Source organism: Lissotriton vulgaris, chromosome 10, assembly GCF_964263255.1.
Source record: "Lissotriton vulgaris chromosome 10, aLisVul1.2, whole genome shotgun sequence".
NCBI lineage: Eukaryota > Metazoa > Chordata > Amphibia > Caudata > Salamandridae > Lissotriton > Lissotriton vulgaris.
In genome coordinates this window covers 1,137,879,941-1,137,902,790 of record NC_141698.1, presented here as the reverse complement: position 1 = coordinate 1,137,902,790, position 22,850 = coordinate 1,137,879,941, and the positions used below count along the sequence as shown (strand labels likewise).

At 42.9% G+C, this 22,850-nt stretch overlaps 1 protein-coding gene across 2 annotated transcripts in view; it reads left to right on the top strand.

The window, feature by feature from the left end:
- F8 (coagulation factor VIII) overlaps positions 1 to 16,942 on the top strand; it is a 424,604-nt gene extending 407,662 nt beyond the window's left edge. For both annotated transcript variants that reach the window (XM_086942238.1, XM_086942237.1), the window contains exons 25-26: positions 247 to 423; positions 13,345 to 16,942. In XM_086942238.1, the coding sequence (XP_086798364.1) occupies positions 247 to 423; positions 13,345 to 13,500 (333 nt within the window). In that variant the 3' untranslated portion in view covers positions 13,501 to 16,942. The remainder of the gene's footprint in view (positions 1 to 246; positions 424 to 13,344) is intronic.
- Positions 16,943 to 22,850: the final 5,908 nt, after the last annotated feature.

Genomic DNA, 22,850 nt, shown 5'->3' with positions numbered 1-22,850 from the left:
AGACACCACAGGTGGTGGTTGAGAAGGTTGACTGCTTCCAGTGGTCTTTGCTTATAGGATCTGTCCAGATAGTCAGATGTGTCCTGTCCCTCTGCTAGGGCACGGTTTACAGAGCGCTCAGCTTCTCCTGGGTGGGGACATTCATGGGGCAGTTCAGAAACCCAGAGTGCACTTCGCCTGCATACATTAAAGCTACTCTCCCCTCTTGTGGAGCTCCTGACTGAAGACTTACCTCTCTCCCCACAGGCGAACTCCCAGAAGGAGTGGCTGCAGGTGCACTTCAACAGACGGGTGAGGGTGACCGGCATCGTCACCCAGGGGGCCAAGGCCATGCTGACCTCCATGTACGTGAAGGAGTACACCGTCTCTGTCAGCCAGGATGGGGCGGACTGGACCCCCGTTCTGCAGAGCGGACAGCCCAAGGTAGGTCACTGTGGCAGCAGGCCTTCGACTGGCTGCAGGGACTGCAGGGGTGACGTATGCAATTCTTGCCGGAGTCTCAGTGGTGAAATTAGTGATACAGAGCAAAGAACAGCTGTGAGGAAGGAGATGCCTGCAGGAGCTACAACGATGAGGTAGGAAATACCTGCAGGAACGACAGCATTGAGGTAAGAGGCATCTGAAGGAACCACAGCAATGAGGTAAGAGTTACCTGCAAGAACTAGAGCGATGAGGTAAGAGGTACCTGAAGGAACCACCGCAATGAGGTAAGAGGCACCTGAAGGAACCACAGCAATGAGGTAAGAGGCACCTGAAGGAACCACAGCAATGAGGTAAGAGGCACCTGAAGGAACCACAGCAATGAGGTAAGAGGCACCTGAAGGAACCACAGCAATGAGGTAAGAGTTACTTGCAAGAACTAGAGCGATGAGGTAAGAGGCACCTGAAGGAACCACTGTGGTGAAGTGAGAGATACCTACAGGAACTACAGCAGGGAAGGTAAGTGATACTTGCTTTACCTACAGTATTCTAAGAGATGCCGAACCACAGCAGTGAAGAAAAAGACATCTGCTGTGGCCACAGCAGTGAGGTATGATTAACATGTAAGAATCACAGTGGTGAGGTACGCGATAACTGCAGGAACCACAGCGATGAAGTAAGAGGTACCTGCAGGAACTACAGCGGAGAGGTAAGATGCATTAGTGACTTCAGCTACATTTAGCTAAGTTTGCTCACAAAATGAATTGCGAGCAATTCTAGGGTACCAGTTGCTGAATGAAGCCCTGCCTTGTTGCAGCTTTTGCCGGCGCGGACCAGTTATTCGTTCTACACTTCATTAAAAACTGCAGGTACTCTCCCTTTCAAATGAAATAATTGGAGGTATTGAATACCTGCCCATTTAAAGGAAGGAGGCTCTAGAAAACACACAAGGACACAGTGTAATAGGCGCAAGAAACACAACAGAGGAGCACACCAAGGTCTCTGGTGCATTTCAACACAGGGGCACAAACACAGTGTCGCGTGCACATGGGACAAAGAGACCGAATGGCAGTCACTCATGGCAGTAAACACGTGTACAAGTGATGTACTGTGTGCTGGCACTGTGGCACAGAAGGCACAGGTGCCCACTCCCACGGACACAGGAACACATGGACATAGGAGTGGAGACACAGATGCTGGTAGAGTACAACATAGGAGTCCACGGACATGGGGTGGAAGGTAGAGGTCTGGGAGTAACTCATAATGTGCTGAGGCAGCATGGTAATGTGGCTTGAGGGAAATAGACATAGGAAGAATGACGGGTACAAAGGGACAGTCAGACTCTGGGAGAGAAAGAAATGTACCCCCGGAGAGGCATGACCCTGCCCCCTGGGCATGGGGCACACTGACTTTTTTAGGATCAGGTAAACTCACACTTAAAGCACACAAGCATAAAAAACCCATATCAATATGAAGGGGCGGGGCTACCGCCCAAGAAGATGGCTGTCAGCCTGTGAGCTCTGCTGTGTCGCTACCATATACCGCTTTCCTCGCCACCTGTCGGCTGCGATCCTGAGATCCAGCCCTGTATATCGGGCCATACATTGCCTCTGATGATTGAAGCTCTGACTGGTCCGAAGTATGGAGTAAAAAAATGGGGCAGACTAAGGATTTGGTTTAACAAATGATCTTACATTTTATCCTCTTACACTTGTTAGCATGCCTTGTCTTGCAAAATGTAATCCCACCTACTTTAACACTAAGCTAGTTGCACCTCTACTTTACAACTCATAGTGCTCAGCCTAATCTGCACTCGTCGCCCCTCGGGGTGCCTTACTCAGCACCCATCTGGAGCTCCAGTTTTAGAGTCGACGGCAGTATCTCACTTCCCTCATGTTACAAGGTTTGTAAACCTTGCACAAGTGGCGACAGTTAAAGACACTATCACTAATACCTCCTCCCTGAGGGTGCGGCTTTGTTTCCAGCACTATAAACCAGAAGGCTGATAATAGACCTCATGGCTTCAGAGTCATTAAGGCAGGACACATGGATTCAAAATCAAGGTTGAAGAGATCCAAACAGGAGCTCCCAATGCCAGACTTGTAGCCTTCTGGCCACATAGTCGTTGGTTCCACCCCTCGTGGTCTCTGCAGCCTAACTGCATGTTTTGGCATCGGTGAGGAGTGTTTGGGCGAGGTTATTTTGTTTGGCGCAGACTTTTATTTTCCTTTCTCTTTCCATTGTTTCCCTTTTTACTTTCAGCCCTTCTCCCTCTTATCCCCTTCTCCTCTTATCCCTTCCCTGTTTCACCCTGGTAACCTTTCCCTCTCTTCCAACGCCGTTCCTCTAGGGTGGGCATCTCTGCCCCTTTAATTGACAACTCCTGATACAATACCTACCACATACACTATTTCTGCCGCCCATCAATGCATAATCTAAAGATTTTATTACTCAATGTAAAGGTTTAAACCACCCAGTGAAATACCAGAAAACCTTGGATCACTGCCACGAGCTGAAAGGTGACATAATTCTCCTACAAAAGACAAAAGTTAATTTTAAAGAAGTCATTTTTCTATGTAAAGGTTGGACAAGCGACCTGGCATACTTCAGCCAAGAAGGATAAGAAATGGCGTAAGTACTCTCATTTCAAAAACCTCCAGTCTTCACATCATTCCCAGCGCCAGGAAACCTCTTGGTGTCAGTGCGCTATACAAGAATGCCCTAAGATAAGATAAGATAAGATAAGATTTCATCTCAAATGGACACTAATGGTACATGGTAACAAACCAGGCTACAAAAAGATGACACAGACATGTATGTCATATTTGTCCCCAAAAACAATAATCCCAAATTATGAATCCAATTTAACAAAAAGGTCTCTCTCATTCGTACCATCTCAAGAATAACCTTAGGTGGAGATTTTAAGCTCCCATTGGATGGAACTCTCAACAGAACCACCAACTGCAGCTTTAGATCCAACAATTCTCACAAACAAATACTACGTTTATGCAATAGACTGATACTGACTGAAAGAGATCAGAAGACCAGTTAACTCTATGGGTAAAGTCTAGGGGCCCAATTCACAAAAGTAATCTGAGACAAAATCCTAAATGTACGACTTTCGGCATTCACAAAGGGCATTTAGGAGTAGTAGATAGGATTTTGTTTCAGTTAAACTTAAGTTTTGGTCTTAAATTGAACTTAAGACCACAACTTTGTCTCAGTTAAACCTAAGTTTTGGTCTTAAGTTAAACGTAAGACCCAAACCTAAACTTAAGACAAAACTTAAGTTTAACTGAGACAAAATCCTAACTTTACTACTCCTGAATGCGCTTTGTGAATACTGAAAGTTGTAAAGTTAGGATTACTTTTGTGAATCGGGCTCTTTATGTTCTACTACCCTCACAACTCTTTTTCACTACATTCAAATTCAATAGTTGGGTTAGAGGCATTGGGGATATGGTATTCGTCAACTACATGTTTTAATATATGCATATATATATATAATGTAACTCTATCAATAAAAAAACTATTTTAATTGAAATTACATTTTATATATATTTATATGTGCATATATACTTATATTTACATATTATATATATATATATATTAAATAAACATAAACAATATAAAACCCATTAGCAAATTAATTATATATTAAACACTATAAATTTAAAAAACAATTATTAAAAATATTGCATACATTGAAAAAGATCTATATATAGACAATTAATATAAAATGATACAAAAAAGCATATAACACAACAATATATATATTTCAACAATTAAAAAAAAGAAGTATTTAAATCCCAAAATAAAACATACACTATCACCACTCCAGTCTGTGCAACGGTAAAGAAAGTGTTGGACTTCACAGGGGTAATATGTGCTATTACCACTCCAATCTTTACAACAGTAGAGAAACCATTGGACTTCAGAGCGGTTACATTTACTATTCCCACTCCACTCTGTGAACAGTAGGAAAAGGTATGGAATTCAAAGAGAGAAAATGTACTATTCTCTCCCCAGTCTGTGCAACAGTATGAAAAGCGTTGGACATCAGAGCGGTTAAACTTACTATTCCCACTCCAGTCTGTGCAACAGTAGGGGAAGTGTTGGACTTCAGAGGAGTAAAATTTACTATTCCCTTCCTACAGTCTGCAAGAGTAGGAAAGGCGTTGGAGTTCGGAGGGGAAACATTTACTAATTCCCACTCCAGTCGGTGCAACAGGAAGGAAAGCATTTGATTTCAGAGGTGTTAAATTGACTATTACTACTCCAGTTTGTGCAACACTAGGCAATGCGTTGGACTTAGGAGAGGCAAAATTTACTATTCCAATTCCAGTCTGTGCAACATTAGGGAAAACATTCGACTTCGGAGAGTTCAATTTACTATTCCGAATCCCGTCTGTGCAACAGTAGGAAATGTGTTGAACTCCAGAGGGTTAATATTTACTATTCCCACTCCAGTCTGTGCAACAGAAGGGAAAATGTTGGACTTCAGAGGGGTAAAATGTACTATTCCCACTCCAGTCTGTGCAACAGAATGGAAAGCATTGGATTTCAGAGGTGTTAAATTGACTATTCCCACTCCAGTCTGTGCAACAGTAGGGAAAGTGCTTCACTTAAAACACATAACATATTTTAATAACCCTATTAGTTTAACAGAAATATGTAACTCTTAATATAAAAACAATATATTTAAAATTCTAAAACATTAAAACAATTTACATGATTATGGCCATTGTTAATAACAAATTTTGGATTAAAATATTTAAACATTGTTAATAACGCATTACTTAATTAAGTTTTCACACTATACTCCCACAAACGTAACTGCCCACACTTAAAATATAACTAAATTAAAGAAGTATAAAAAAATTAACATATTTAACAATCTCATAAATAATAATCAATAAATAATTAATTGTTAATTTCTTATTACTTAACTAACTCCCCAGCCTTTGCCCCAATAAACACAACAGCCTGCACCGAATATATAACATAAAAAAGTAAGTATTACACAATTAACATCATTATTCATCAATTAAATAATTTATAAGAGATTATTAATTAATTAATCATTAATTATCACTTAATTACCTTCCCACTCTATACCCCGACAAATTCAACAACCCGCATCCTAAAATATAACATAAAAAATATCATGATTACACAGTTTACATAATTAGCAATGACTTAAATAATGAATAATACATTCATTATTTATCAATTAGTTAATTAACTTCCCACCTCATACCCCTACAAACTCAACAACCCACACCTAAAATTTAAAAGGTGCACAATTTACATAATACATTTTTAATTAATAATGCATTTAAAATTACTTATACTTAATTAACTTCCCACCCTATACCACTAGCATAACATATGTGTTTGCAAGTGCACGTTCACTGCGATGGGTACCTTGGTGCTGAATAACAGATGTTTATTGTTACCCAACTCAATGGTGCTCATTTTATCGACCTCAAATGGATGAAAGGCTGAGTGGACCCACTGGGATTTGAACCTGTGATTATGAGGTCAAACACAGGCACCTGCAGTGGACACATTAGTCCACCTAGCCATCAGATCCAGCCTACAAACCTCACAACCCACTACAATACTAAAAATTACTATTAACAATTAAATTATAAATCACTTAAAATTACAAACTATATTTACAAATATTGTTAAAAATTATGCAAACAATATTTACCATATACAATTAATATATGAACTAAAACACAAAGATAATTTGAAAATGATATTTTTTACAACTACAGTATTGAATACTATATTAACAACACAGATATTCTTGAAAACGATATTACTTACCTAAAAAATCTACATTCTTGTCAACAATGTTTCTGCCTCGCAATTTTTATGTGGCACAATATTTAAAACTCAATATTTCTGTAACTCAATATTTCTAAATCAATATTTTGTCCAAATATCTAACTTTTGTCACTTTTGTGATCAAGTCCTTGGCAAGCCTCAATTTTTTTATTCTTTTAAAAAAAACACATTCAATAGGTTTTAAAGTGTAGACGTAATAAGAAAAACTGCAGCATTCTGAAGCTGGCTGCATGATAGTTAAACAAAGGAAAAGATGACACGTTAAAAATAGATAAAAACAAGAAACATGGGCTTTTTTTTTAGATAATTTAGGAAGGGTTACATTTATCTAAGACCCCCAGAGAACTATCAACAGTGGGGTAGCAACAGGGGACTGTCCACCTCCTCCCTGCTCTTACCTTCGGCCACCGCTGGGCGGCAAAGGTTAGGATCGCCATGGGCTGCAAAAGACCTAGCTACTCCACAGTCTGTCGGACTATTAGTGGCGCACTAAAGATGAAGAAGGCAGTTAGAGTTGAGTTAGAAGGTGGGATGTTCTTTTTAAGAGTTTCTTGCCTCCCCTGCTGATGGAAAGGAGAGGGTGAAAGAAATCACATGATAATTGTCCTGGTAAGGGGATGATATCAATTAATGCATGACCAGCAGAAATAGCTAACCTATTATTAGTCCTATATGTCAGCCCTAAATTCTACACACCGCTCTGTAATTAGCTACCTCAGCTACAGGAGCTTCCACAGGATCAAAGTCTCTTTCCATGCACCAACTACACCATTTCTTCCAAACACCTTTGTATCTCTTACTAACTCCCGGGGCCCAAGATTCATCCAATTGATCTTTAGGTTTTCCTGAAAGGCCTGAATGTCTGCTAGTGCTCCTGAAATCCTCCAAACAAAAAGGTTCATTTTCCCTTCTAGAACCAAAAGATACTCTTCTCCCTATGAATCCATCAGAAGACCTAAAGATATTGGTACAAACCTGAGTTTAGCTACTGCAAACTCCATCACCCCTGGGAACCAAACTTGTGACCTCCAAAAGGGAGTCACCAGAAAAATGCTGCAAACTACCAACCGTATCTTCATAAATACTCTCTAGATCATGGAGAAGAGGGAAAGGCGTAGCCTCCCTCTCTTCCCCAATCCTGCAGAACAGTGTCTACTGCCACTGCCTACGGTTCTGGCCTCCAACCCAAGTTCATAGCCCTTGAATCAGACTGAAAACCTCTGGATTCAATTTTCAGTCGCTCAAGTCCCTGAGGTTTCTGGAATTCCAAACTGCCCTTACATTCTGAAGGCCTAGAATAAACTCTGCTCTCAAGGCAATATTGGGATCCCAATAGAAATGCCAAATTCATTAGGCAGGTCTTCCAGAGCCGTTGCTCTAGAACTGCCCAGGCAGTTCATAGATAATACCGCAGACAAATTGTCTAAACAAATAATTTTCACGCTATTCATCAACAACTCTGTGAAGCTCATCAAGGCATTCAGCCCTGCCAACATCTCTAAAAAATTTATATGAAGTGATTGTTTCTCCGTGGACCATCTTCCCCATGTTTCCAAGCTGTTCAAACAAGATCCCCAACCTAAACTGCTAGAATCCGATTCCAGCACCAGGTCGGGAACATTCCCAAAGCTGGCCTTGCCTTTCCAAGCCTCTAGATTCCCTAGCCACCTCTCTAGATCCTCTAGAGCATCTACTAATAGAATAGGTGAGTGCCCATAGTGAGTCCCTATACCACAAGCCTTTTCTCAGACCCAAATCTTTCAGTCTCTGAAGGCCTCTGTAATGCAAAGGACGTGGTGAGATGGCCTGAATGGATGATGACAGTAGCCCCCAAACTCTTTAAGATGATCACCTCCTTTAACAAAACAGCTCTTATCTCCTTCTTTACCTTTGTCCCCTTCCTCTGTGGGAGAAACAATTGGGATAATAGAACATCGACCCAAAATCTAGAGAATTCGAGATTCTGAGAGGGGACCATTGCAAACCTTTCTACGTTTACTATGAAACTCAAACTCTCCAAAAGTTCAGTTGTCCATGCCAAGCGTTTTAGAAGCTCTAACCTGTCTTGGGACATGAGCAGAATATCGTTTAAGTAAACTATTAACTGGACGCCCCTCTCTCTGGGGAAGGCTGCCACTGGACATATCACCTTAGTGAAACACCACAGGGCTAAGGACAGCCCGAAAGGGAGACAGAGGAACTGGTAAAGAACACCCCTTCATCTGAAGTGTAATTATCTCTGACTGTCCCCTGCCATGGGTATCATGAAGTATGCATCCTTTAGGTCTAACTTCCCCAACTAATCATTTGTCTGCAAAATGCCTCTTAATAGATGAATCCCTTCCATCTTGAAGTACCTGTAGACCAGAAATATGCTCAAATTCCTTAGATTTATGACAAGATGCCAATCTTTGTCCTTTTTTTCACTAGAAAAACTGTACTCATGAAACCCTCTGTCTCTTCTGAACCTGTAACATGAACCCAAGCCCCTTCCTCTATCATTTGTGCCACCTCTGTGACTATCAGAACCATCTTCACTGTGTCCAAGGCCAATTCCTTTGCCTGCCTGACTTGTGCTAGTGTCTCCCAGAACTCCATTCTGAAACTAGCAACAGTTTCTAAACCCAGCCATCTCCTGCAATTCTCTCCCAATTGTGGATGAAGAGCCTCAACCTTCCCCTGACCTTTACCTGGGAACAACAAAAAGAGCTCACCTTGCATCTGGACCCCAGAAGCCACGAAATTCCATCACAAGATTTTGAATTCCTCCTCTCTGGAGGTCGAAGTTTATGTTGGGGCGGCAGCCCCTGCTGTAATTTCTGTAGTTTCTGGTGTACTGTGTTTGACCTGATTCGCCTTAGGCTGACAGCCAGTCCTCTACGGTCAGCCAGTCCAAAGACTGATCTCAAGCCGATGACTGTTTGCAAATTGCTTTGTGCCTTACTGAAGCGGTAAAAGTCGCCACATGTTTGCCTAAGGCAGAAGCCTTCAAACGTTTGTAGGTTGAGCACCCCAGCTGAATTTTTTTTAGATATTGACCCCCACCCCCACCACCTAACAGAAATTTCTGGAATCCGGTACACTACATAATTGACCGCCGCGCGCATATCCCGGGCCATATCGAGCAAATAATGCTCAACACAATAAGAGTGTTTAGTAAAGTGCAGGTTTGAGAGTGGATGTGGTAAAATGACAGAGGCTTATTACTCTGCATCCACTTTCTTGACCACAACACGGGTAAATGACCACAGTGTCTATACCCTAGGTGTATGTGTTCACACTACTCCTTAGGCCAGGATGTCTCAGTAAATCAACAAAAATCAAGTAAAAAACCACAGGCCAACAATTACTAAAAAAAGTGTGGGGAGTAGAGAGAGTACCTCACGGTCGTAACACCCGAGGGGGTTGCCGGTTTAGCAATATCCGGTATACCCACTTCTCATCATCGGTCACTCTCTCTACGTGAAGTAAGAAACGTGCACAAAAATATACTAGTACACACAGTGAAAATAGTGACAAGAAAACACACAAAACACAGTGAGTGAATTCAGACAATACTGTGACAACATGTATACATACTAAGACCCCAAGACAACCAAAACAAACAGGTAAATAAAACCTGGAAAAGTCTTGCTGGCCGTCTTTTTTCTTTATTCTGATGCTGCAAGACCTTCCATTAAAAATGGTTTAATTGTGTACCATATCCTTTTCTTTATCAAGCCAACATGTTTCGTTGCTATAGATTCAGCAACTTCATCAGGGCGTAAAAGGGGGTTCACTATTCTCGAACTTCACGTCAAAATTTGATTGAACAAGGACCTGTGTAAATAAAAAACAGAGCATTGCAGTGATTGTACTGATCATGCTGCACCTCTGTGGCAAGAGGGTGCAATTTAGGACGTCCCAAATTACATGCACGAGTTTGTGTGAAAACTCTTTATTTAGCTTATGGATGCCCAGCCATTATGCACCGGCAACCATCAAATTGACACCGTGTCACGTGATCACGTGTCTCGCTGTGACTCGTCCTAGTAAGAGCCACCTGTATTGGGTTAAATGAATGAAAAGTATATGGGCTGACCAGTTTGTATATATATGGGCAGTCGTCATAGATATAATACTGACTCTCTTATACGATAATGTCTGACCAGACACCCTCATGTGAAGGTAGCGGCACCACTAGGGCTTGCAATGATTTAAAATGCCATTTCCACCTCTCGGTGGCTCTGTAGTAAAAAAAAAAAAAAATTGCTGTTATATCGTATGGGTAACCATAAATTGGAAGGGCAGAAAAATAAATTGCCATACTAATAACAATATATCAAAATAGTCAATAAGTATTAACAAAGAAAGAATATCAGAAGTACTTAACTGTCGAGGAGCAGCGAATAAAAGAGGATGATGACTGTGTGCATTGGATGTTTATATGTGCTGAACACTCTATTGCTTTACGATGCAGGGCCAGCTCTAGGGTGGTGCAACCGGTGCCTCCCCGCTGAGTGTTGACTTTGGGGTGGGGGCGCCATTTTAATCAAATATATTAAAGAGTTAAAAGCACCTTCTGCAGCATTCCTCACCTCCAGCAATTTTCTAGCAAACATACAAATTTCAAGATAGCATTAGTGATTAACAGAGCTGTTGCGGAGAGATGGAGTTTTGTGCAGGGGAGATTTAAAATCATAATGTAAATAGTTTAGGAGTTTACTACTTTTATCAGAGAGATCAATTTGTTACTTGCAGTTTATAAGTTAAGGGCCAGATGTACGACTGTTTATGTGGTCGCAAAGGTGTTTTAGGCCTGTTTGCGACCACAAAGAACGTGTGGCCAATGTACCAACCCTATTTTACGAGTTGCTAATTAATTAACGACTCACAATATAGGGTTAGCAATTCTCTATTAGGAGGGGGTGTGCCAAGTGCGTCCCTTTCTAATTGCGAGTCCACACAGTTCATACAATATATGAATCTTTTCTGACCGCAATTGCAGTCGCAAAACACTCGCAGTTTACCACCCTTCTCAGAAGGGTGGTAAGGCACTTGCAAATGGGAATGGGTCCCCAGGGGACCCCTCCACTTCTTGGAATGCATGCAAAAATATTTTTAAAGAGCAGGCATTGGCCCCAGGGTCCACTGCCTGCCCTAAAAAATGAGACTGAAAAGTTTAATTTATATTGTTTAAATGCATCCCATTTTCCTTTAAGGAAAATGGGCTACATTTAAAAAAAACTGCTGTATTGACAAAGCAGTCCCAGACATGGTGGTCTGCTGACCACAGCAGGCTACCATCCTGGGAGTGCTAGCCATTTCCAATGGAGGTGCACATTGCTACAGCCTCATTAATATTCATGAGACATGTAATTTGTGACCCCAATGGGAATCGCAAACAGTATCTCAGACACTGTTGTACATAGCATTTTGCGACTCACAAATTGCGACTCTCAATTTGTCACAATTTGCGAGACGCAAAATGCTATGGTTGTACATCTATCCCAAAAATCTTAATATAGAACAGTGGCTTATTACCTGTTACCAAAGAGCTGCATTCGGAAATGCATTGTTATGGAGACTTGAGCGGCCTTGTAAGAGAGTGGTAGTGAGGAAATCCGTGGGGGAGAAGTTCATGGGGGACACCAACAAACATCGTTGCATCTGGCGCCACCAGCGCTAAAGCAGGCCCTGTTATGATGTGTTACTGTTCTTTAACCCTTTCGCTGCGGCGGCTATTCCGCCGCAGCGCTAACAGGGCGGGGCGACAGCATACTGGTGACAGAACCGCTCCGTCACCAGCCGCGGTTGAGCTGTGCTCGTGACGGAGCGGTTCCGTCATGGCCCGCCCCGCCCAATAGAACGAGCCGCGCAGGCGCGAAATCAGCGCCGCGCAGGTGCGGCAGCCGGGCCATTACGGAACCGCTCCGTCATCAGCACAGCGCCACCGCAGCTGATGACGGAGCGGTTCCGTCATCAGCAGGGGAGGGGTTAAAGAGCTGCATGTTGGGGCAGCAAAATAAGGTTATTGCATCAAATCAAATCAAATTGACTTTATTTCGGATATATTGCAATCCATAAAAGCACAAAATCATTACACATTTCATAATAAAAACACCATAACATTTACAAAGTCAATCATAATTCATACATCATACACTTTTCTTAAAAGAGTGAGTAGACAAAATCAGTACCACAGATAAAGTGCAAATAGTGCCCACGTACAACAAAGTGCATTAGTGCGTTGGACTTCGGCTAATTCATAATTACTCATCTAAACATTTTCTTAATCTCACAGTTAGTTTTAAAAATTCTAGCACCTGGAGAACACTGTCAGTGTGTAAAAGCTGTAAATACATGAGGGCAGGTCTAATTTGATTAAAATGTAATCTCTCGCATAATGGTAACCTCCGGTCTGGTAATCGAATCTATCTTGCATTGAGTCTGTGACCTGCTGTAGTGTTTGGTTCATGCGCTAGTTGACAATGGTTCATTAACTCAAGGTTGCTAGTGAACCTTTCTCTTGATATGAGTTGGATTTATCAAGTCAGATGGTGAAATCTCAGAGGTGAGTTCTTCAGGATAGCCCAGCAGTGAGGTGCACAAATAGTTTATTAAACTCTAGTTTGTTTCAAGGTGTCTGTGGATGGGGAGGAACTCACATGAGGCGCACCAACCAGGAGATAGAGTATCACATCACACCTGTGACGTAAAGAGCAGCACGTCACAGATGTGAATTCACACCTGTGAATCAAGAGCGTTCTAAGTGTGAAATCACACCTACAAATGAAAGAACTTGACATCACAGGTGTGACATCACTCCTGATTATTAAAGCGCCCCACATCACAGGAAACATCACTTAACAGGTACGGCACCTGAATTAAAAAGGATATCCCATCACCGCTGTGATTGTGTCTTGAGGAGCATGACTCCTAGGGGTGTCACAAGACAGCTGTGACATTCTGCCTCAGTTTCGTGGTGACGTCACTCATGTTACCAGCACATGCTTGTTGTCACTGGTTTTTTGTTCACAATGTAGGTCAATGTTTGAGGTTGTATTTCTATTTCTGTCTCTGCAGGTGTTCAGTGGAAACCGAGATCACTTCAGTGTGATGGTGAACGTGCTCGACCCGCCGCTCTTTGCTCAGTACGTGAGGATCCAACCGCGCAGCTGGGAAAACAGCATCGCCCTGAGAGTGGAGTTTCTAGGCTGTGAGACTCAGCAAATCCAGTGACATGGCCATGGGCCCCGGTCCTTGTGGCCAGATGTGGACTTTAAGCCTTGAAACATACTCTGGACTCTATTCATGAGGGTTATCATAGACCCTAAGGTTCCTCTAAACTAAAACCTCAAAGACCTGCTCTGGAGTCTATCCCTGAGGCCTTGGTTCATCTGTACCTTTAACCTTTGAAACCTGCCCTGGCCTCCCTTTGTGGAGGCTGCTCTGGACTTTCACCCCTAGGACATGTTCTGGGATCCATCCCTAAGGCCTTCTCTTAACTCCAGACATGACTCTGTATTTTAATCACTGAGATCTGGGCGCCTCTAATGGGGGCTGCTCTGGACTTTAAACCCTGTCTAGTCTGGACTCTATCTCTGGGTCTCCTCTGGACTCAGCACTTGTGGCTGCTTGGAGCAGCAACATCCGGCCTGCCTCTGTTTTCTTGTGGTCTAGTGTGGACTCCTAACTTTTGACTTTTCTGAACTTTAACCTATTATGTCTATGCCCAACTCGAGGGGGCTGTCCATGACTGTGTCCATTAAGCCTGATCTGGTCTTTACCCTTCAGCCCTGCTCACATTTCTATCCTTGAGATCTCTGAGGCCTGTGATGGACCAGGCCCATAGTGAGTGACTACTCAGATCTTGAACCACTGGCTCGAGGCACTCATTCCTACTGTACTCCTCCAAGCCATCTTCAGCTTGGAAGTCTTCTCCAATAATAAAGAAGGCCCTCCCACCATCTTCAGTTCTGTAAATGCTCCTCAAATTCACACCGAGCCCATCATCCTGATTTAACATGTTGCCCCTCCACAGCTGGGATGAATGACAGAATAACACCGCTGCCTGCCTTGGTTCTAACAGGGGTTTCCCTTTGGGGATCCTTCCAGCCCTTCCTTAGTCTCACCCTATCTGCAGATGTATCCACGTGTTCCTGGTATTGTATCCAACCTCATAACTTCAGTGAGCTTCACCACAAGTCTCACTAAATCTGCCCTCAGCATCCAATGACCACAGGTCGATCCCGGCAGCATGCGGGTGTAAGACGCCCGACCCTCATCAACTTAAATGGGGAAGCACCCTGTGGGATCCGATAGTGTTTTCATTCAAAAATGTTCTTCGAATTCTCCTTGCAGTACTTCTAAAATATCGCCTCTGCATGCAACTCCTGTTAAGCACCCCATTGCAACATTCCACCAACCCATTTCCACCAGGGAGGTACAAAGATGTTTACTTACTGACCATATCCACGTCTCTCAAGAATGATTTGCTCGGTTCCATCTTGAGCCCTCACAGACCAAACCATAGACAGATTGACACAATAGTGTACGCTTTCCAAGTCACCCATGCACAAGTGCCTGTACCGGGAACTCTTAATGATTGACTGGTCCACCACAGGCTCACACACACAGTTTCAAGCAGCCTATCCATAGGTTTGGAGACAAAGCACAGCCTAGTTTCTTAGTAGAGTTGACAAACGTGTAGTCCTGCCCTTAGTAAGCAAAATATTCAGTAATGCGAGTGGACTTCATTGGATGATTAAAACATGATTCCTTTTGATTCTATGGGGCCAGTTTCTATCAGGGTTGCAATTATACACACTTCAGTTGTGACACCCTGCAAGATTATTGGGGCCAGCTGGGCCTCATGCTGAAAGCACGAATGACAATCTCAGAAATCAAGAAGCAAATTGAAATAAGAGAATGATTTATTTTTTCTTAACAATTCTGTTGTGATGTGCACTGCTCTCTTGACCTTGGTGTGCATGCTTTAATGATAGGTATATGACCCTTTCACCTCATACCAAAAGCAGAGTGTCCTGGGGTAATTTGTATGGTTAGGTGTGACCATGTCTAGAGAGCCACACAATAGAATGGCTAAGGAGAACTATTGGAAGAGCAGCCATAAACTGTAATTTACTAAAACATGCAATCAAAACGTTTGGTATAAATTTCCTTGAGGGACCATCTAAGCTCCTTTCCATTGAAATTGTTCTGTTATTAAACCTCCTTTGCCGTAGTGCCTGCTTTTGATTCTATCCATTGGTTCGCTAAAGGTCTGTCCTTCGGAGACGAAGAGGCTGCAAACACAGAGGCACACCTTGAGACTGGGATAGGCTAGGAACACAGCAAGGCATGTTTGTCTCTTTCTTTGCACCATTTCATTGGAGCAGGCTGATACCTGTTCCATTTGTTTCCCTTGGGCCCATCATTTAATGCTGCCAGAATGAGAGCACATGAGCACATCTCTCTCAGCGATCCACCTGTGACTTCTCGGAATGTCTTTATAGAAAAGCATGATGCAACGGATTGTACACACAGAGGGAGAAAGTGGGGACCTCAGAAGAGTAAAGGTATCACTTGGTGGCTGAGATGTGATGGATAATTAAAAGTAAATATCTATAGTTTAACCTTGTGTGATTGTATGTATCCTGAAGTGGCAACCAGCAGGAAGAAGTGGGTTATACCACCCAGAAACAAACAGCATATTAGAAAGGTTCAATGGAACAATAAAAACGTGCACTCAACTTGAGAAAAACCGTAGAAAATTGTAAGGAAAGAAAAAGAACCTCATAATTTCAAGTCACATTCTTCCACAGTCAAGACGCCTTTTGAGTTGTTTGAAAGTTGGAGACCAAATACTAGTGTTTGTCGTGGATTAAGTGGAACAATAGAAGGGACGTTCGTGAACTGCATCCACGAAGATTGGAAAATTAGAGAGAGGATGAGGTGGAGAAAGTGAAAGTCTACTAAGCAGGAAGTCTACTAAGTTAACAGATATAAGTGAGTCTGACTAAGTTATGATAAAAGTTCCAGTAGGAAAAAACAATTGTTAAAATACACTGTACCGAAACATGTGGTGAAACTGCACACAATGAAAACAATATGCGGACACACTTAGAAGCTGAACAAAGTGTTTCACTTTTGGAAGAGTTGTGAAATTACTCCTTCAGTATCCAGTGAATGTGAATATCTCTCTAATTATGATCAGCTGTTGACAGATGATAGGTGGGGTGGGGTTAAGATTGGCAGTAATGCTTTGAGTGGATTTTCTGTGGAAAGTAAAAGTAACTCTTGTAAACCTGCTCATCCCAATGATTGCATTGTGCATTAGATGTTGAGGTTGCTCACAGCCTTTTGTTAAGTTTTATCTGGGCTCTAGTACATGTTTATTCCAGTTATTTGCACATTCTTTATTCTAAATGACCTCTAGTTTAATGGACTCCAAAGTTAATTACAATGTTTCCGTTTTCTATGTCTCTATTAGGATCTGTTGTGTATTATATATTTGTTAAAAAAAGTGAGTTGTGTGCCGTTTTGGAATGTCTACATAGAGTGTTGCGATACAATAGAATGTACATCCGCAGAGAGACAGCAGATCTCGCGAGGAGTGGAGGTCTCGGGGGTTGTCTGAGATGTCATGGATAATTACAAATAAATATTTATAGTACAATCATGTGTGAGTCTGTGATTCCTCAGGACCCAATGATGGGAACAGATTGCGAGCCCTGGGAGCCGCTGTCTCTCGATGTCATGGGGCAGGTTGAGAGCTCAGGGATTGTGACTTTAGGAGCTGTGAGTCTGAGGTGAGAGAGTGTTTGTGAGGGTGCTTGTGAGAGTGCCAGTGAAAGTGCCTGTGAGAGTTGCTTGTGAGAGTGTGTAGTAAGGAGGTCCACGCAGGGAAGTTGTAAGTAGAGATGATTAATTCAAGCAGGTAACAAGTAGCTTAGTTCCATACAACAGGTAGTTGGGTTATGAAGGGGAGCCCCGCCAGGAGCTGCCTGTCTGCTGCTCAGCCCATGCTCCGCTGACCCTTCACCTCTGTGTCCCAACATTCTGAGGCTCATCAGACTCCAACATCCTATTGAGCACAGAGCACAGGCAGCGGCTGAGCAGGAGGAGGAAATACATTTCATTACAAATGCAAGATGCTACAGAGTGCTTGTGAGAGTGCCTATGAGAGTGCTTGTGACAGTACCAGTAGTGTGAAGCAACTCCATCTGTGTCCATCAATACGTGGGACGCCTGTTTTGACTCCGACACGTGTGTTTTGTCTCGTGCTGCTCACACTCACGTGCACACGCACCTGTAGTAACTTATTCTTTATCTCTTTAAGGTGGGTTGGAATATGGAAGCATGAGCATATCATTAGAATGTTATTATGTGAACCCTGGAATGTGTTACCTCATTCTGAGGTTGTCTTGTTGCGGTGCTGCATGCACTTTGTACCTAGTAACTTAAAGAAGTGTGACCACTATGTCCTTTAAGGGTGATTACGACACTTAATTTAGCGACGAGCGGGCACCCATTGAGAAGAAATTACGTGACCCTTTTACGGACTTTGACTCTTGGAGAACAAGTTTGGAACAAGTTTAGGAAAAATTTAAAGATTTTACCGGATATGGTCATATGTATTTTTAGGGTGAAGTTACTGCATCGGCCAGTCGGACAGTGAAAGGCTTCAGCGCTCATACTTTAAGTAAATGTATTTGCTCATTATAACACTTACCGATGGTTATCTTCAACGATGCGCAGCATATTCGAACCCCCATTTGCCGATTCAAGCGTGCCACGAGCAGGGCTCGAGTCGGGGTACCACACGAGTGGACAGCGTCACCCCACTTATTTTACCAGGGGGACGCCGTCCCCCCTGCCAAAAAGCTGGACTTCACTCTTTGGCCTCCCGGGGACGAGTTCGGCACCTTTAGTGATGCCACTTCCTGTCGTGATGTCACTTCCGGTGACAGCGTCCCCCCACTTCTTTTTTTACGACTTGTGTCCTGGCCACGAGTCCTCCTTCCTTTACGCGTTCCCTCATTGTCTCGGAGGTGAATTTTGGGAATGTGTTCATAAACAGAGAGAGAGGATGATTGCATCTATGTCACTACGTTGTGTAGCATGCACAGAGGCCATTTTGAGGCACTTTGTCATCTTGGTTAAGAAAGGACGCTCCGTGGTGTATGGACGCGCTGTGACCATGTTCTTCATGGAATTATATTTCTTTCTTTCAACTGAGTTCTCTTGGAAGTCATTTTTCATATTCCAGTATTAAGCTTGACCATTTTATTTCTTCTTAGACAATATTCCTTTTTGTGTTTGTTTTCACAAGGTGCATGCAGCACTATTTGTACTGGGTAAAGTGTCTGGCACTACTATCGTGTAGTTTACAAAAATAAGGACATTGCACAAGTGCACTTTATTTTCCTACATTATACTTATTTGGCACTTCTTATGTGGAACTAGTGCGGAGCAGTACCCTTTGGTGTTATCTACATTTTTGGAATAATTTGATTTTCATATTACTTACTCCAATTGCCTCTTTGTACCAAGTCATGTCTACTGTTGCAACTCATGCATTCACCTCTGGATCCAGCGCCGCAGGGGATGTCCATCCTTCCCACATGCACATTAATTCACCAAAGGAATTTTTGCCAACACCGGGAGAACCTGTGGTATCTTGGAGTGACTGGAAGGAATATTTTCTTAATTATGTTGCTAGCTTGGAAGACATCAGTGGAACTTTCTACCCTGAAAGGAAAAAAAGGATTTTGATGTATTCTTTGGGTCCTGAAGGGTTGCGCATATATAATGAACTGCAAAAGCAAGAGAGAAATGAGGGTGATATGGATGTTTTTAAAATGCCCATATTAGATCTCGATGATCATTTTTCTCCTTCGGTATGTGTTGCGGTCACAAGATACGCTTTCTTTCACAGGAAACAAGAAAAACATGAGGCAATTGAAGAGTATGGAGCAGATTTACAAGCCACTTGCGCCGCCATTGCGTCACTTTTTTTGACTCAACGGCGGCCCAAATAATGCGGCCTATTTACAACATGACCCATCTAGGGAGATGCATCACGTTGCAAAGCCCTGCGTCACATTATACCTGCGCTAGGTATAATGTATGCAGGGTGGGTGTTCCCAAGCATGAAGTGCTCGTAAAAGTGACGCAGTGAAATCTACAAGATTTCACTGCGTCACTTTTAGAACGCCACTGCGTCTAAACCTTACGCCTGCTTCAAGCAGGCGTAAGGAGTGACGCAGTACAGTAAGTATAGGCCTCAAAATACATTGCTGGAGTTGCGTCGTGCTTGCTCCACAACTACAACAATGCGTGACCTTTGGCCAACCAATGCGTCAGAATTGCTGACGCATTTGTTAATCCTTGCGCCATGGTGCGCCGTATTGTAAGTACGGCGCATCCATGGTGGCTCAAGGGTTTCTCAGGGTGGCATAGGGAAAGTGATGCATTTCTACAGATGCGTCACTTTCTTGTAAATCTGCCCCTATGTTTCTGCTTTTCTGCTTTGAAAAAATTAGCGAGTAAGAGTAGATTTGCACAATTGCACGATGAGTTCTTCCAAGACCAAGTTGTCATGTATACTCAGAATAAAAGCTTGCAAGATAAGTTATGGGTGGAAGGCAAAGAGTGTTTGAAGGATATTATTGCTATGGTAAAAAAAAAGCGAATTCTCGGAGCGCTTAGGCATGGGCGGATTTTGCGGATTCGCAATCCGCAAATTTGCGGATTTGCGGATTGCGAAAATCCGCAAAATCCGCGAATCCTCGCGGATTTTGCGTTTTTTTTTTTTGGGTGTTCGCACGGGTTTCTGCAAGTTCGCGAGGGTTTTGTGCAATTTTGCAAATTGCGAACTTACTTGTCAGGTCGCCAGTTTTGCGAACTTGTTGTTTCTACCTGCCCAGCCTGTTTGCAAGCCTTTCTTCATCACTGCCACCCTCTGTCACCACTGGCACTCTCTTTGTTCACCCATGCCACCCTCTGGCTCACCCATGTCACCCTCTGTGTCATCACAGCACCCTCTGGTTCACCAGTGTACATTATTGGGGCAAACAAAGCACTGCCATCCTCTGTCAACACTGGCACTCTGGTTCACCCATGCCACCCTCTGGCTGTCACACCCATGCCACCCTCGGTGTCATCACAGCACCCTCTGGTTGACCAGTGAGTGTACATTATTGTGGCAAAGCAAAGCACACCTGCTAAGTGCCTTAAGTTTTGCATAATTAAATTACAACAACACCTGCCCTGCCCCAACTGACATTAATGAAGGCTGGCACCTGCTTGTCTGCTCCCTTTCCTTTCCTTTTCCTGTTTGTTGCAATGTAATTTTTTTTAACAGGAACCTAACCGAATTCTGGAGGGCCCCTTCAGGAAGCACTACAGGGAATGGTTACAAATGATGAGGTTGAACTTTTGCACCTGCTCATAGCTTTTCCTTTTGCAACATAGCCAGCCCCCAACACCACCCCAAAAGTCGAAAAAACCACACAAAAATCACCACAAACAACATCAACTTATCAACTTACTTGTGAAATCAAATTTTGAATCCAAAAGGCCTCAAATCCAAATATCCAGCAGCATCCACAAAAAGTAATCCTTCCCAGTCAAGATCGAATCCAAAACGGCCAGGAAAGGAAACAGGAACAGGAAGTTGGAGACTGGGGCACTTCCTTCACCCCTCCCCAATGGAGGAACTTGCTGGACAGGAACAGGAAGTTGGAGACTGGGCCACTTCCTTCCTTCACTCCTCGGCCATTTTTATTTGTAATTTCGCGAGTGCGAGATTGTTGCTGCCCGCGCCGCGGGCCGCGAGCAGTGCGAACACAAGCAAAAAATCCGCAGCGCGCGGATTTGCGGATTTTGCGGGAAATCCGCGAATCTCGCGGATTGCGGATTTACCGAAAATCCACAAAATCCGCGAGCGGAACGGATTTTACGCCCATGCCTAGGAGCGCTGTGCAAAAGCCACACTTTCTCAGGATAAGAAAGAATCGGAGGTTGTAAGGAAGATTACAGAAAATAAGTCAGGACAAAAAGGGTACCGTGATGTTAAAGTTGAAAAAAAGAAGGGAGACTATAGTGAGCAAAAGAAAACCGGTAATCTTGTCTGCTACAGATGTGGTAGTTTTTCGCACTCCGCAAGGTATGAAAGATGTCCCGCCAAATCAGCAAAGTCTATGGAAAGTGGTTTAATTGGGTATATCTCTAGAGTTTGCAGACGTAAATCTAAAAAGAAATCTAAAGCGAAGGTTGCTCGCATGCAAGAAGGGGAGGAGGAAAGTCTCGCAAGTTCAAGTGAGGATGAGGTACAAGGCATGTATGTTCAAAAGAAAAAAATAGTACGAAACATCACTGATGGGTCTTCTTTGAAACCCTTATGCCTAGTTTGCCTTGGGGGTATTACAGTTCAACTTGCGGCGGACTCAGGGTCTCAATTTACTATTATTTCCCAAGAGGTTTGGAAAAAACACTTCACAAATAATTTTGGTGAGTGGTTAGAACCTAATGACATTTCTGCTGAGAGTTTTAAAGGGCAAAAAATTGACATGTTGGGTTATAGGACTTTAATCTTTTGCTTCAAGGAAAGACATTCACCTGAGAAACTTCATATAGTCAAGGAAGGACCATCAGTTTTAGTGTGGAAAGAGCAGAAATCTTTGAATATTATTCTTGATCCAAACAGTAAGGACCACGTTTTGGTGTCAAGCAATGGAGAGGACACTAGGAAATGGTTTTTACAGGAGTTTCCTGAGGTTTTTTGCCAACAAAATGGGAAAACTCAAGGGTTTCGCGCACCAGATTTGTCTGAAAGATAGTGCAGTTCCGAAGGTACACAAAGCTAGGAATATCCCCTTTATAGTCAGAGACGAGGTCAAGGGGGAGTTGGAGAAAATTTTAAAATCTAACGTTATTGAACCTGTGGAAGCATCCGAATGGGTTTCTCCATTGGTCGTTGCCCAGAAATCCAATGGGAAGGCTCGTTTGTGTGTGGACTTAACGTATCTAAATAACTATACACTAGTGGATCAGTTTCCTCTTCCCAGAATTGATGATAGGCTATCTTTAACACGGAATGCTAAGTGGTTTTCCACTTTGGACATTTCTGCTGCTTACCACCAGGAAATGTTACTGGGAGCAGAAATGTGATCACTTTCTGTACACCGTTTGGGTGTTATAGATTTAAACGCATGCCTTTTGGGTTAGCATCAGCCGCTGCAGTTTTTCAGAGGCTGATGTCAAAGTTGTTTGGGCACATTCCTGAGGTGGTGTTCTTTCAGGATGACATTTTGATAATGGGGAAAGACAGAATACATCATGATGCCATTCTTTTTTTTTTTTTGAAAACCTTTATTGTGCAGATAGGAGCATGCAAATACGGGCCTACAACCAGTCAGGCCGGCCGCGACACATTATGAGAAGCACATAAATCAATATGGAGGTTTCCGGTAGTACCCAGCATTGTGCAAGCAAGTAGTTCAGTCTGAGAAAAGCTGAGCACGACCGCTGAAAGCAGGATCAAAGAAGGTTAATTTTATAATAGGGAGTATAGCAGGATCAAT